The sequence below is a fragment of the Syngnathus typhle genome, linkage group LG5 (assembly GCF_033458585.1).
Source record: "Syngnathus typhle isolate RoL2023-S1 ecotype Sweden linkage group LG5, RoL_Styp_1.0, whole genome shotgun sequence".
Lineage (NCBI taxonomy): Eukaryota > Metazoa > Chordata > Actinopteri > Syngnathiformes > Syngnathidae > Syngnathus > Syngnathus typhle.
In genome coordinates this window covers 10081353-10097151 of record NC_083742.1, presented here as the reverse complement: position 1 = coordinate 10097151, position 15799 = coordinate 10081353, and the positions used below count along the sequence as shown (strand labels likewise).

Genomic DNA, 15799 nt, shown 5'->3' with positions numbered 1-15799 from the left:
CAAACTCACCAGTTGGTGGCGGCAAAGAATCGTTTTGCGTCACATCATAACAAAAGAAGAAGAATCCGTGACGTTGGCTCTTTGCCCCTTAATCGCACGTCACACCAAGACATCGCTGTTGAATAGTTCAGCAGTTTACCCAGCCGTCCACCTTGCAATGTATACCCTGTCAACCTGCCCATTCTCAGCAAACACACCGGAATTGCAATGAAGGTGCCTTTCCATTTAATTCTTGTTTGATTCTCAGCTTCGTTTCATGCTTAGAAGTTTGCTAGTATCCAGCTAACATTAGCGATGTAACCCGAGATTCTCGTATCGGTGGCAACGTTATCCTGTGCGAATGTAGTGTTGGTTACAGGATGATTATCTTGTCAGTGACACTACAGGGTGTATTCTCACTGTCAAAAACGTCCCGTTTCTTAGCTAAATATTTCATTGCTGTTGCTTTGCTTATCAGGCTAAGCTTGTAAGGCTAACTGCATCATCTTTTCCTCTTTGAGGAGACATGATTTATTTCTATATTCACAGACACACGCATTGTTTCGTCGTTGAGAAAATAAACGGAAGTTCAACTGATGGTGATTGCTTTCAAATATTAGGCAGGGGCTTCGTCCGTGTGGGCTTCATGCTGTGGTCTGCTGAATGAAGTGATGGGTACTGGATCCGTCAGAGGTCATCAGTCAGGCTTTGGAGCGGGTGCTGGACGATTCAGGTTCGCCCCCAGTGCTGGGTACTCCACATACCCTCCCACTAGTTCAGCAAGTCCTAGTCTTATGTGCAAGTCCTGTGGTCTGGCGTTCTCAGTCTTCAGGAGGAAGGTAGGTGCTTGATTCAGGAGCTTCTGGTGCAAACTCATTGCTTGTTTATTCATTGTCTGGTTGTGAAGTTCAAAGCACACATTATCTGTACATTGGCCATAGAACAGAATTTAACACCTCAGACTGGATCAAATAGCTGGATCATGTCTTTTTTTCCGTTTAAATTTTTCAGGATGGATATGGATTTTGAAAAACTTTGATGTTCCTTTGATATGCAACTCCATTTTAATTTTTTTCTCAAGCAAATGGCTGATCCTTAGAGATATGTGATGGAAATTGGTACAATAACCAATTTTTGCACTTTTATTTTTCGGAATCGTTTTTCGGCTTGGATGTTTGTTAGAATAAACAAGAATGCTCATAGTTGTGTAAGTGAAGGAATTTCAAGGAACATTCTAGTGAGTGGAACATTGGCACTTACATAATGTGTTTATGTAAAAGTATTGTCTCGGGTTGGTTTGACATGTTCACCTAGTGTATCAAATAGTAATTAATTGCTACCAAAATTCATATGCACAATTCCTGCTCTGTAATGTTTAATTCAACCAGTGAAAATTTTAAAGCGAAAGATTCGGGATGTACTTATGTAAATTAGGTCAAATGAAACCCTTTGATTTCATTTTAGTATCCAACAACTTATGACTCATTCATCTTAAAAAAAGCCTCTCGGAACACAATGTGTTTACGTGAGTTGGTGTGACTTATGAAACAAAACGGACGTAACAGCACGTAATGGTACTTAGCCGCACAGTTCCTTATGAAACAAAACGGACGTAACAGCACGTTCCGATTACAGATGTCAACCTAGATTTTGAGGTTGGTTGTTCAGTTATTTTTGACTTTATTCACAATAATTTTCAATGGACAAATTGTGATCAGTGCCTCCTGTGACTCCAACCAAGATATGAAGGGAGGGCACATGGCCGTATTCTGTAGGTGTCTTTCAAGGCATTAGTTATTATTTCTTAAAAAATGATATGGATGGATAAAATAGAAAATGAAAACAGTTTGCAAACAAAACACACACACACAAAAAAAAACCTGAGCTTGTTTTGAAAAATGGATGGCTGAACATTCTTTTAAAGCCTTCGGTGTCAATAAATCATTATGCTTGCAATTTCTCGTGCTTCCTTTTGAGCTGGAGGTTAAATCAGCAGAAGTCCATTTCATGTATGTACATTCGAAAGCAGTATTTGTTTTGATTGGAAGTACAGTGTGGTCCCAGCTGATTCCTGAGACAGATGCTGAAACATGTCCCGTCCCTTCACCCAAATCAGTGCTCACGTTCCTTCTGTCAAGACCTCGAGCTTGTCTCACTTTTAGTGCCAGTGGAATCCCAATCCATGCATGGATTACTTTTTGATCTTTGTCACTTTAACAAGAAATCTTGCAACCTGCTGTTTCTGTGCAAGGCCTTGAGCAGATGCTCTGCTTCTAAGGGGCTCATTAAATATCACTTTCATTTTAGTTTCTCGTTTTTGGTCCAGTCTTTCTCTGCAGCATCGTGTAAATGCCTCACATTGCTAATTTTCAGTACCTTTGTCTTCTGCTCTGTTTCCCCCCCTCAGCACATTTGCAGCGACTGCAAGAAGAGCTTCTGCTCTCTGTGTTCCGTTCCTCTTGAGAATGTACGCATATGTCTCATATGCCATTTGCTGAAGGCAACAGCCTTCCGTCGGCCAGGGCTCATGCGGCTAAGGGTCAGGGAGCTGCGACAGTACTTGTTGCGCCACAATGTCCCCATCGACACTTGCAGGGAAAAAGTAGACCTGGTGGATCTGGTGCTCTGTCATCAAGGCAGTGAGGAGGAGGAGGAGGAGGAGGAGGAGGAGGAAGAAGAAGAAGAGGAGCAGCCTGACACAAGTAGTCTCCACTCACGTTCCATGTATACTCCACCACCTTCGAGCACGCAGTCTGCCTCAGAGCTGTCCCAACTCGCTGCCTCTCAAGAGGAACCTCTTAGCAGGAGTGATAGTTCTGACAGCAACCAGGTCAGTGCATGAATCCCTTTTTTAACTTCCACCTTTGACGACTGGGAGACAAAGGCTCCATTGGGAACTATTCCTAAATCTGTGTAGGCAATCTATAAAAATCTATCGTATCAAATGGCAAATTCCGTATATCGTGCTCAATATTGAGACCAGCATGTGATTCTGAACACAGCTACAGCCTCTGTGAATGCCCGCCACACACCGAGCAACGTGACAGAACGCACTCAATAGAACAGTTGTGAACCAATTACACTCTCTGCTGCACATTTCCTGATGCACTGCAACAGAAAAAATGTGAACCCCAGTGTTTGTTTTGGAAAACAGGCTACAAACACAGTGCTGTGTAATTTCCAGCGCCTTACAACAAGCAACTAATAAATGAGGGAGTGTGTAGTTATACTTGGCAGTGGTCAATGAATGGGGCTTTTTGATATGATTGTCCCCATTCATGCATTTGGTAGCAGAGACTCTCCACGCTTCATTTTGTAGCCACAGGCATGGATGAAATTATAAGTTATTTAATACTGTAGTTGTATAATAATATAAGTAGAGTTAAATACAAAGCATACTGTACACTTATGGTATGGTTTGTCAGCAGCTGACTGAATCTGGATTTTTTTTTTTTTATATCTAGAAATGTATGCCTTACCGTAGAAGCCTTTTTTTTTTTTTATATCTAGAAATGTATGCCTTACCGTAGAAGCCTTTCTGTTGAAAAATGCAAGGTGACATTGTATTCAAGGCATATTGTCCTGCCTAAAGAGTGACAAATCCAGCTGGTCCTTCTGCACATAGTGATGAGGAATGTCATCTTGTTTTGATGCAGGACATAGGTGATGCCACATCAGTGTCACTTCTCAACTTGGACCCCAGTGAACACTCACCTGAGGTGATGCGAGTGTTGATCTTGCATGTCTAGTTACGTGCAGTTCCAGGTTTCTGAACAGAAGGGTTATTATTTTTTGACTCGAGCAATTGTGCTGCTTTAGACAAGCCCTCCGAAACGGCGTCTGCTGCGGGCGTCACTCTCGGACATCTCCAGCGTGAGTGACATCGAGGACCTCTCTGTCAGGCAGTTGAAGGGGATCCTGGCCAGGAACTTTGTCAACTATTCAGGGTGCTGTGAGAAATGGGAATTGGTGGAGCGGGTCAGCAGACTCTACAGAGAGACGGAGGAGAACAGGAAATCATGTGGGTATTGATTCTGTGGTTACGCACAATATGGACATAATGCATGCATATGTCTTGTTTTATTGAGCCAATGTTAGATATCTGTGACTATTTCTTCCTTTGCAGTGGGAAATGTGAGCTGTGCTACAAGCAAAGGTATGCACTTGTGTGTGTTGTCTTTTATATTCACCTCCAGGTTTTAACCACACATACTGTGTTGTATTGTTCAAACCTGTACACCTGCTCCAGGTGTTTTTCTTTAATGCCGCTCAAAGTTTTCTAACTTTAATTCTTCCACACTAAAGTGGTGCCCTTTCCCCCTCCTCTCTGCAATGGGGCCATTGGAGGTAAGGTAGTCTTCTTCTTGTGCTCAGTCATCTTGTAACACCATAAATTGTGGTCATCGTCATTACCAAACCCTCGGTTGTGGATTCTCACATCACCCCTTCTTGTGAAATTTCTGCATGTAATTCTAATTTAATGTGGCAGTCTCTTATCTACTTGGGTTACGGTTTGCATTTTGCTTTTGTCCCCCACAAGAAAATAAAATAAAATGTTAAAATCGTTTTCTTCATGATAGTCTAGCCACATTAATGAAACCTAAAAGTCATATTGTTAGCTTTTGCAAAGCTTATTATTTAATGTCCGGTACATCCTATATCGCTGTACAGTTGTTCTAGAAAGCAGAGGCTTTCAACTCCCAACTGCATTCTTCAACATAGCCAGTAGAGGGCAATTCCATGACTGTAATCTCACCATTGTAATGTGTTCTTTTCCAATTTGTTTCCACCCACCAAATTACCCCCACCCCCAACTTTTAATTAAGCAAGACAAATAAAACATTCTAACATTTTTCCTTTTGTTCTTTTTTTTTTTTTTTTTTATCTTTCCTTTCTTTTAGATGGGGAGAAGAAGCCGCTGATGTTCCTCAATGAGAACCTGTGCAGGATATGCATGGACGCCGCTATCGACTGCGTTCTGCTCGAGTGCGGCCACATGGTGACTTGCACCAAGTGCGGCAAGAGGATGAACGAGTGCCCCATCTGCAGGCAGTACGTCGTGAGGGCTGTCCACGTCTTCAAGTCCTAATGCAACATCAACACTTCAGCTTAGACTCTGACGGTACCTTAAATAAACCATGCAGATCACATCCTCTCAATCACCAATTGTGCATGTTTCAAGTTTGTATTGTCCCGTTTTCACATTTGCTTTTCCAGCAAGAATCATTCCTGATGTCAACATATCTCCCGTATCTCTGTGTGCTACTACATAAAGATTGTTAACAATGGGTGCACGGCACTCTCACTCAGTTTTGCCTATCTAGTGTAGCCAGTCTTGTGTAGACAGAGCACCTCCTTACACAACAGCTGCAAGTGACTTCGTAACTTAGTAATACCAAGGATGCCCATATTGACAGGACGGTATGCAAATGGTGCCAAATAAGTGAGACTCACCCATCAAATTCTTTCACACTTAGTGAGTGAATTTATGGCTATTTAGCCGCTAATGTGCCCACTCATCAGTTTATGAGAAGCGGAGGGGACTGAGATGGGATGTTTGGCAATTCTTTAAATCTTTGTCGTGTAGCTCCTTCACCAGATGTCAGTTGAATAAGATGATGAGAAATCAATCAATGTTGGTGACTGACAATGAGGATTTCTTTTTGAATTGGTCCAGCCACTGTTCTAGTACACACTTTAATTAAAATGCGTACGTGTAAGATTCTAACATGTCTGTCATAACATCAATAGTTGGTCTTCACCGTCTCCTCTGTCTCAACACTTGAGACAAATCGGTGCTAGTCATCTTACCATTTTCACAATTTTTTAGTCAAACTGTGGATGTAACTGAATGTTCACTTTGGTGTTTACTGTCTTAAGTGAAATAGTCTTATTTTTTTATTTTCTTAAGTAGAATTAATCAACTATTCAGTGCTGAGCTATTTACGTGTCAATGAATATGTGTATAAAAATGACTTGCTAGTGTACATTTGCATAAATGCGTGAGATGCATATTGGTTTAACTTGTGTAAAGTAAGTACGTTTCAAATGCCCCTTGGATTGGAACTGAACAGATTTTTTTTCATCAAGCAAGGTCAATCTGGTTGGTCCCTCAGTGTTATCATTCCTACTTCTTTTCCTCAATTCTTTAACCGTCATTTTCTCCCTATGCTGCTCAGTTGCATCATTTCCATTTCTGAACCTTACCTGCACAAAAGTCAAGATTGCTGCCGTTAGTGTGAAGACTAGGCTTTCCTTTTATGAACTGCATCAGACATTTTTTTTTCGAGAGGGGCAAGTATTGCCTGAAATTTTTTGTCTTTGGGACTATTGAATGTTTTATTTTAATAAAGTTTTATTTAAAAAAAGAAAGTTACCTTTATCATGTGCTAATGATGGGGAGGTGGCATGAGTTATAAATGTATACTACAAATAGAAATCTTATGGTATATAATAGACAACTTGATGGTACAAATGGAAGTCTTTTTTAATGCATATTAGCACTGAGCTTTTGAATTTACAAATATAAACATCACATTCACCTGAGGTGATAGCAGGTTAATCACAGCACAATACATCCCAAAATACTGTACACACACAACACCGACTGCATGGAGTTATTTACACAGGTAATGCAGATAAATTGATCATTTGAACTGGTGTGCACGACCAGATATGTAGCTTTCATTGCATCCGTGAAATCAGTGCTAAATGTCAGCTTCCTCCTACTGGCTTGACTGTTAAACCAGATCAACTACTTTCGTATAAAATATTTGCAAATGTCATTTGACCTAGCTGGGTCTGATAGCTATGCCAAAGACTAGTTGCTAAGCACACAAATAAATACAAACTACAGTAAAAATAAATAAATGCTTAAATGTCAGGGTACCCCGTAAACCACAACACTCAAACTGTTAAAAAAAAAAAAAAATGACTTGTGATGCGTGACATTTGTTAACTCCATTATTGAAATACATCCTAGATGTCCTGGAACTATACCATAACGTAATGTTTTGTTTTTAAGTATATACGGTGCATGTTATGTTACAAGTGATTTATATGTGCCCCCATGTCAAATACATTTTTGGGCCCGAGTACGACGAAAACTTGAATGGCACTAGGCTGGCTTGACATAGGTTGCCTTCCTCAGAAAATGAGCGCCCAAGCACGAGTGGACATATAGTAAACTTGCGTTTGTATAAAAATACTGCTTTCAAATATTTAAGGAAGAAAATCAAAACAACTGAACAGTCAGTTACAAGCACATTTTTTTTTATATATAGAAATACAATCTCAACACAAATGCATGCTAGTTCTTTCCGTCTTGCACTGGTCCATCTCTATCTTGTTGATTCCTCTAATTGTGACATAATTTCAGAGATCTACTGCAGGCCAAGTATAAAAAGAAAAACGTGCCAATAAGTGCAAATTGTCATTCGACCCATTTGATTATTGCTAACTAGCTGGTCTTCTGCAGCAGTTTATCCTCCTTCAGTCTAAACGGGACGCTCACGGACATTTCGGCGATGAACCTCTCGCAGCCCACCTTGGTCACCTGCTTGCAGAAGCGAAGGTCAATCTGGCAGATGCTTCCACAACGCTTGAAAAAGTTCAGGGAATGATCTGTGACCCGGTTACAAACTAGACGGGGAAGAAAGTAAGCTAATGAGTGAATTTGTATTCAGGAAAGCCAAAACAAAGCTCTTGACTGGTCAATTTGTACTTATCTTGATGAATGAACCCAAGTATTTTTACACCTTGTAGTGAAAGAACATTACATTTATTCCCTGTTACTGTAATTTATCTATGTTGCAGAGATAAATTATCAATAATTTTCCACAGTATATGTGCAATGACATACTGGTTGGTCTGTTGTAGAATATTCTAAATTGGATGATTCTTCCTAACAAAATGGCCCTAATTAAAGGTCTATTGCCAGGGCTTCCTATTATAAACATGGCAATATTCACTTCATTGTACAGCTCCATCCGACTGGACCTTAATTCAACGACCAAGATGTGTGGTCCCTTGGCTGCCGTCCTTACCTGACAGGTTGATTTCTGTGAGTGAGTCTCGAGTGGTGGTCCCGGCTGCTGTCAGGAGGTTGACTGACTGGTCGTTGACGTGGTTACAGTAGCTCAGGTCCAGCCGAGAAAGCTGAGGCATCTGGCGAATGATGAGGCGGAGAGATGCATCGGTGATATCCAGGCCTGCCAGACGCAGATCCTCCACATTCCGCAATTTGCAGCGGTTATCTAGCTGACCTGCACACACAACACGCATTAATTCAGCCCTACTTGGGTGCTTCAGTTACAAGTTAGCACAGGTCAAGGTTTGTTTTACAGAAACGTAGAATTGCTTTTCATTCAATTATAACAATCAAATTAGATTCTAGAAACCACAACTGATACCAAGTAATTTTTGCCCACTTAAAAAGTCACCTGGCCTGTTGTCTGTGGGAAGTGAGAGGAGATCCCTCATCTGTGCGTCCTTGAGCCCCTCCACCCACTGGACGTCCAGTGTTCGGAGTAGAGGGCAGCTGGAGGTGCAGAGCGCAGATACAGCAGCCCACGAACACCCGGATAACTTCAACACCCGCAGACCTGACAAGACACAGTAGCACATTGGCGCACTGAGGCAAAGGCGCATCTCGACGTAACAGCATCGCCCGCTGCTACAGTACCTGGCAATCTGTTAATAAGCCAGCTTAATTGTTTCTTGGAAATGTTGGTCCAGCTGAGATCCAGGGAGAGTGGCTGTCGCCGAATGATCCCGCTGAGCATGAGTGGCGTGATGGACGTGCAGCGGTTCAGATCGATCTTTGTCCACAGCCTTTTATCGCAGCACCTGGATACGAGAGAGACAGACAGTTGGGTTTGCTATGTGTTTTGGATCCTGTGCTTGTGGTAGCCCCCCCAACACTGAGGACATACTATATTTGCTTACAAATAACTGGTTTTGGTGTGCGTGTGTTAAACATCTTGGGTAAGTAAACTGGTGAAATTAGAACAGATAAAGCAAGGGTTTAAGTGTACTTGACTGAAAGTTGAGCTATATGTTAACATTACCATCTGTTCCATGTCTTGGACACTCTCATGCAACAGCAGAGCTCCTGATGTGTGAGGTTGTTGAATATGGTCATCCAGACCTCACGCTGGAGGACATGCATTTTGCCATCTTTTAGAGGCAGTCCATCGGGAGGTGGGCTTATTGGCGGAGGCCGGATAACGTGGCGCTCCATTTGGACACACTTGGGTGGCGAGCGCGGAGGCACCGGTCGGGTGGTCGGCGTGCTCCGGTTGAAGCCCAGCGGCGTGATCTGACTCGGGTAGAAGTGGCGCAGTTCCCAGGGGGTGCCATTCATCTCCTTGGTCTTAAGGTGGGACCTCTGCTCGCCGAGGTCATTGCTATTCCGGAACAACCTCTTGGGTTCTTCATTTTCAGACTCCGGCTCCACCTTCAGAGGCTGGCGGTTCTCATTGGCCAGGCAGTCTTCGGTCTTATGAATTTCCTGGTTTAGTGCTTTGCTCAGTTCTCTGCTCAACTCCCTGTTGGGTAAACGCCTTTTGCGCCGAGCTTTGGGACGAGGGCCTTTTTCCTGGGTCTCGCTCCCGCCTTCGCTGCTTGGGCCGGCTTGCGGAGAGCTGCAGTGGGAGTGGTCACTGTCCACAGTGGGCAATTTGAGGGAAGGATTCAAAAGATCATTTTTATAGTCTCTGTCATCTGTCAAGTCCTCAGCACCGCCCAAACGGCCATTTCGCTCGACAAAACCCCGGAAAAGTTCCCTTCCATCTTCGTCGTCGTCCTCAAACGCATCTTCTTCTTCCATCTTAATTTGCTGCAGGATCTTTGAGAAACAAGGGTCTTCTGACCTCTCCTACAAGAAAAAGAACATTACATTTGAAATGTATCTGCCACTAAATTACAACATGAGCACAATGAAACAGTGATACATTACTGGAATGTTTTTGTTGGCACTTACACTGGCAAGGCCCAACATTCCCTGTATCGGAAGTAGGGACTCTCTGACACCAACCTTCATCCTTCCTCTGAAATCATCTTCCTCCTCTTCATCAAAGAGCTTCCTCTTCTTCCTCAGCTTATCCTCGAGTCGAGGGCGGGGAACGCTGTTCAGGGACAACAGGGGCGGCTGCCGGTGTAGAGGCTCCTCAGGTCGATGCCTGGGTGTCTCCTCTCGGTCAGGTCTTCTCTTGAGTGAAGACGACATGTCCCCCTCCTCCTTCATAGGTTTCTGTTCCCTCAGCAGAGAGCCAGGGAGGTTGGAGGCGTACTTGAACCCTGGACCCCTTTTTTGCTTTAATACCAAAAGGGGTGAAATGTGCGAGACAACTTTATACCTTTAGCCTATTGGTCCTCATACATTCAAGAGTCATAAATATTCAACAGTATTTAAAGAAAGGCATCTGATTAACATCTATAAAAACAACTCAAAAAGTATACAAAGCAACTGCTCTTTAGGATTGTGTAACTATTTTTCATCAAACTTAATGCCTGCCTTCTCCCAGCATCTCTGTACTCACTTTTCCACTCTTTCCAGCATGGTTGCACTTAGGGCATTCCCAGCAATTTGGGAGCTCGTCGTTCACCACGCCAGAGGCATCGCTCATCTAATAGGACAGCGAGAAAAACCGCAACGTTAAAACGACAATAGTTTTAATAGTGTCCGGCTGCAGTTCGACACGAGGATCACAAAGGAAGTGAAAGTGAGTGTGGTGTGAGTCTGTTTAGTCATTAAACCATAACTATACGCTGAAGTGCAGAGTTTGACCGTGAAGATTTTGTAAAAGGAAAGCAAGTGTTACACTTGGAAACAATCGACAATGATGCACAACACCAAACTGTTGAAAAAACAAGTCAGCACTCTTTCTTAACTTGGTCTGGGCAAGGACATGCTGTCAATAAAATTTGTGTTCACTATTTAATGACTAATCGCGTTTTGGTTGCTTGACATACTTTTGCTTTGATGTCCCTAAATACTGTGCTGCAACATTTTCACAGCCCATTTCAACATTGTGACAAACTGCGATACAGGTTTCTCTTGGGTGTCGAAATATGCGACGATGCCAAACTCACAAGACATCAAATAGGAACATGTTGATGTTCAAGCACCCTCAGTCAAAACCACTGAGTCACTCCTGTGAGTTTATGATGACCTGGCATTCTTGGCATGAGACTCAACTCATGAATCATCAGATGAGTGATCTGACTGGGTGGGAGTGTGCGTTTACAGGCTGCTACTCCGTACCTTGAGGCAGTTGGGATGGACAATTTCATTGCAGATAGAACATTCCATTAACATGAAATTGAATTTGTCTTCCTCTTCCTCCAGTGTATCCTCTTTGCCAGCCTCCTTGCAGACCACGCATACTGCTGTGTGGGGCAAAACAGGCTGCAATTGGGAAACAAACCAGAAAAAAAATCATTGAAATGAAGAGTGATTTGTCAATTTTTTTTTATATCTTTCATGTCTTATTTTCACATAGTTCTTTGTGACTTATTAATGGAGGCGCATGTAGCTTCCAAATAAAGAGAACTTCCAATGAAAAAAAAATCAAACAGCTGACTCACTGCTATGCACTGTCTCATAATGCAGGACTGTTTCATGCGGCCTGGACCACCAAACTTCTTCATGTCCTTGCAAAAATGACACTCTCCACACTCTGTTCGCATGCACGCCTCGCACTTTCGGCAACGCGTTCTTCTCCGTCTGGCTCCCGACGAGCTACGACTGGATGGTAGTTTAACAGCCGAAGGTGTTGCCATCTTGGGCTTCGGACGATTGGCTGCACGCTGCTGCAAAAATGACAAACAATGTGGGATTATAAATACCACATTTTGATTGAACATTAAAATTAAAACCACACAATACTATTGTTAGCGCTATTCAGGATTTTTACTTGTAAATGACTCAACACAGGAGCCTGCCATTATACTCTCAGCAGGATGAATTACATACGGATTGAGTGACTCAGCAAAACAAATAAGAGTAAAAAAAAAAAAAGGGGGGCACAGCTGTAACTAAAACATGTGACAGACATCATTTAGTCAAATATCATTGCCATGTGGATTTCTATCATCTCTTTTAATACCTCCCTGGTTGCTATGGAAAGATGGTAAATCAATGGGGGGAAAAAAAAGACAAATCACGGGCCATTACACAGACTCCTTTTCCAACGGGAGATGTTACCTAGGCAACACGCTTGGCTTTCTGCTGGTGGATATGATTCTTAAGTACTGCAGGGGATGCATGAAAAATGATATTGCAGAGATTTATGTTTCATGTGGTGCATTCAATTGTCATACCTTATTATTACTCTTATGAATGTAATTATAGCTCTTTGAAATGAGTGACATTTAAAAGCCTGGGAAAGCATCTTGTCATCTATACAACTGTCCTTTACTGATCACCACCCCACAGCCAATCTCATTACAGGGGTCACAAATTATATTTGTCAGAGGGATGGAATTTTAGCAGACAGTCAACTTCGGGGCCAGTCCCTCAAATAAAAATGAAAATCAAATATTGCAGTCTCATTATTATAGGGTGTTTGTTGTTGTTTTCCAATTCATCACAAAACTGAAGGCAATTTTAGCCTTCATAGTCTTTGTCGTTGCTGCTTTAGTTGCTTTAGTCTATTTCCTCTTTGATCCTCATAGTTACGGAATCAAGTCACGGGCTGGATTGGACAGTTTCAACAGGCTCATTTCACCCCACAAGCTACCAGTTGATCAACGCTCTAGTGGGGAAAAAAAAAAAAAAACGAGACGTTAAACTGCTTCAGCAGGTTATCCCTGGATGGGCCTTTTCAAAGTGTTATCCATGGACAAAAATGAGCCAGTGTCCCAACACTGAGAAACTGGCGTGAAGCCAAAAGGTGTCTCATCAGCTGACTGTCAAGACATTCCTGGTTAAAGACAACCAAGCATTGTGTTTAGCAGGCAATTTAAAACAAGCGCAAAGCCACGTCAGTTGACTGTAACAAAGGTGTTAAACCAGGGCAATTACGCTGCCCTGATTATTATTATATTACCTTTTAATGAATGGACGACGCTTTGGAAAGGTTGTGCACGTTTCCACATTTCAGCTATTTGTTGTATCATAAATGACGAGGTTGAAGATTCTGATCCTTAAAGCAGGAATCCAGCTATCTTTACAAAAGTTCGACGGTAGTACGCTATACATTATTTCACCTATTTGCTGTATAACGGTACAGTAAAGAGGTGCTGTAAAGGAACCGAGTGAAATTTGCTTCACAAAAATATTGCAAAACTTACCTGACTACGCTAGGGGAGGGAAAAAAACGACTGTGCCCCTTACTGAGTTGTGCATCCGTGCTTAATGTCAATCTACAAGAACAAAATGTGAACTAGTTTTTCTCAGACCAAAGACTTTATGATGTGGATATGATGTAATGGCATTTCTACTGTCAACCACTAAAAGTCCGATCAGACTGATGGCGTTATGCTGTGGACATTGATTTCAGATCTGATTATTACTCTGATACGTTAAGATACAATAACTAGTTCATTTTAGCAAACACATATTTGAGGATTTGTACATTGCCCTCCACATTAATAACATTCCTAGAACGACTGTCTTTTTGTACTCACAGAGCACTTTGAAGTTGTTCCCACCACTCGCATGAGTAGATAATAGTTTATAAATCGGTTCAAGTTTGGATTTATTCAAAAGTGTATATTTTAAACAGAAGAGTGACGTGCACGCCGTTTGTTTATGTCAAACCACAGCAACGTGTAGTATGGAATCCGGATGTAAGCATACCCATCCCTGCCATTAGGGCGCACTATGCATTTTGTAATCTCCAAAAACTCCTTTCGATCAGTAAACTCACGTCGCCTGCTTAAAGGTTGCGGAAGTTGGAAAGTCAAATAAAAGCCTTGCTTACATACTTTGTCACGTTTTTAGAACAGGTTTATGCCCTCACACGACAGTACATTTGTAGCGGTAACACCTCAACAGCCTTATGCCATCCAGTCTAAAAAAGGGCTTCAGCGTTACAACGTGTTCGGGAAGCCAAGGGGTCACTTGGTTCTATTTGGACCAGTGTTCTTCATGCAACAGAAGGAGACACACTTCATTGTTCCCTCTCCCCATCCCCCTTCCATGGCCCCTGCTTTGAGAACATTTGGCCTGGAGCCTTCTTAAAGGCAGTGTAACTTAAGGAAGTGGGTGAAATGTACGGTTTTGCAGGAGCAAAACGCGGCAAGCCTTTTTTTTTTTTAAAAGAAAAGCTACAGATACGGAGCAGCGAGCAGTTGTAATTCCAGTGACATGTGAGTCGAAATGTCACCACCGTGTGAAACTTGTGGTTGCGTTCAGAGGTGGACAGTACAAAATGGGTCAGTTGTGGTAGCAGATCAGGGTGACCAGAGAGGACACTGTGTTTTGATGCTCGGAGTTTAAAGCTTGAGCAACAGAACGGGTTCGTTGTACTGGAATTACTCAAAGTAAATGTTGGCTTTTGGATATACGAGTAAATCTCATCCCTGAATAAAGGTTACGAGCACATATTTGTCCTTTCAATTCGCCAGGACAGCGAGGTAAAGCTTAGGGTACAACAGTGTGCTCAGGTAATTGGGAGAAAACCAGCTCTAAACAATATTGTTTTAATCCAATGCTTAAATTTACATTTAAATCACATAGATACGTGTTAAGGACACACTGAAATTAAGAAATCAGATCTGACCTGTTCGGACTCTGAATCATATTCCTCATCGTCTCCACTCAATGACAAGGCCATGGCTCCGCGCTCATCGTTGGTGAAAAGCAGAAAAATCCAACATGGCTGAACAAGACTCGAGAGAACACAGCGCACTCCCCCAGCCCCTCCTCCTTCCTATCACACCGACAAGCAGCCAGCTGGCAGAGTGCACAAAGTTGAGTTCAATGTATCCAAAAGACGTGGGAAATAGTATACACTCTTTCGCTCTTTACAAGTCCACCCTCGAGTTTAAAAAATAAAATGAGAAATAAATTGAAAATTACCACGGCTTACGTAACAAAATCACACGTGTTGCATGGGTGTCTATTTTTTGTTGAAATATAATTATAAACCAAACTATCTTGCTAGCAATAACCCCGCGACTACAAATGGTACATTTCGTTACCGAGGATTAATGAATGTAGCATTAAAGCACCCGGAAATTAGGATAAATCATTAACAAAAGACACTTAATCGTAAACAAGTCAGTTTGTAGTTTCGATGTGCTGTCATTTGTTCAACCGCCACCCTTGATGACTCACTGATCAGTGATCTGTCACTGATCTGCCCACGGGCACCAGATAGCACCCAGAGGACATGAGTGGCCAACGGGAGTGTTCTATAAATAGTTCACCATTGATGGTAGCCTAGGAATGTTTATTTGATCATTTGAAAATGTAAACATCGGCAAATACTTATAAAAATGAAGTATTGCATAATATTCATCTATATCCAAACGATTCAGTCATGAAAATCTCAACATGTTTTCATCAAATAAAAAGTGTCTAAATTCCTGATGACATTTTTTAGGTCATTTGTGTATAAATAGGGTTCCTGATGATTAAACTCTTCAGGTCACCATCATCTTCCAAAACGTCAAGGATTGAGAGAAAAAGTTTCCTGTTGATTTTAAGCAATATCTGAAACAAGGTAGCCAAGGTTGAGGTCAAAACATTTTCATTTGGGACTTGTCCAGCCAGATTATAGGCTAATCTTCAAAATCTCAGGAATGCCCATGAACTATTTTGAAGTATATCTGGCCCAACATTCAGCTGAGGTCAAAACAATTACTCTGT

General features: G+C 42.0%; 2 protein-coding genes across 6 annotated transcripts; one reads left to right on the top strand and one right to left on the bottom strand.

The window, feature by feature from the left end:
• Positions 1-52: 52 nt before the first annotated feature.
• On the top strand, positions 53-5141 carry LOC133154697 (E3 ubiquitin-protein ligase RNF34-like). Of its 2 annotated transcripts, XM_061279602.1 has the most exons (8): positions 53-213; positions 600-818; positions 2387-2809; positions 3636-3698; positions 3799-4000; positions 4106-4135; positions 4285-4326; positions 4881-5141. In XM_061279602.1, exons 1-8 carry the CDS (start codon positions 208-210, stop codon positions 5066-5068), a joined length of 1173 nt encoding a protein of 390 aa, XP_061135586.1. In that variant the 5' UTR covers positions 53-207; the 3' UTR covers positions 5069-5141. The 2 variants fall into 2 exon arrangements, with proteins under 2 accessions (XP_061135586.1, XP_061135587.1); XM_061279603.1 differs by lacking the exon at positions 4285-4326.
• A 1300-nt stretch (positions 5142-6441) lies between these two features.
• kdm2ba (lysine (K)-specific demethylase 2Ba) lies at positions 6442-14870 on the bottom strand. Of its 4 annotated transcripts, none has more exons than XM_061279595.1 (10): positions 14709-14870; positions 11569-11793; positions 11246-11389; positions 10521-10607; positions 9962-10303; positions 9048-9856; positions 8663-8826; positions 8421-8582; positions 8025-8243; positions 6442-7620 (listed from the first exon to the last, which is right to left on the bottom strand). In XM_061279595.1, exons 1-10 carry the CDS (start codon positions 14760-14762, stop codon positions 7439-7441), a joined length of 2388 nt encoding a protein of 795 aa, XP_061135579.1. In that variant the 5' UTR covers positions 14763-14870; the 3' UTR covers positions 6442-7438. The 4 variants fall into 4 exon arrangements, with proteins under 4 accessions (XP_061135579.1, XP_061135582.1, XP_061135581.1 ...); XM_061279598.1 differs by having other exon boundaries at positions 10016-10303; XM_061279597.1 differs by having other exon boundaries at positions 9962-10294.
• Between the last annotated feature and the right edge of the window lie 929 nt (positions 14871-15799).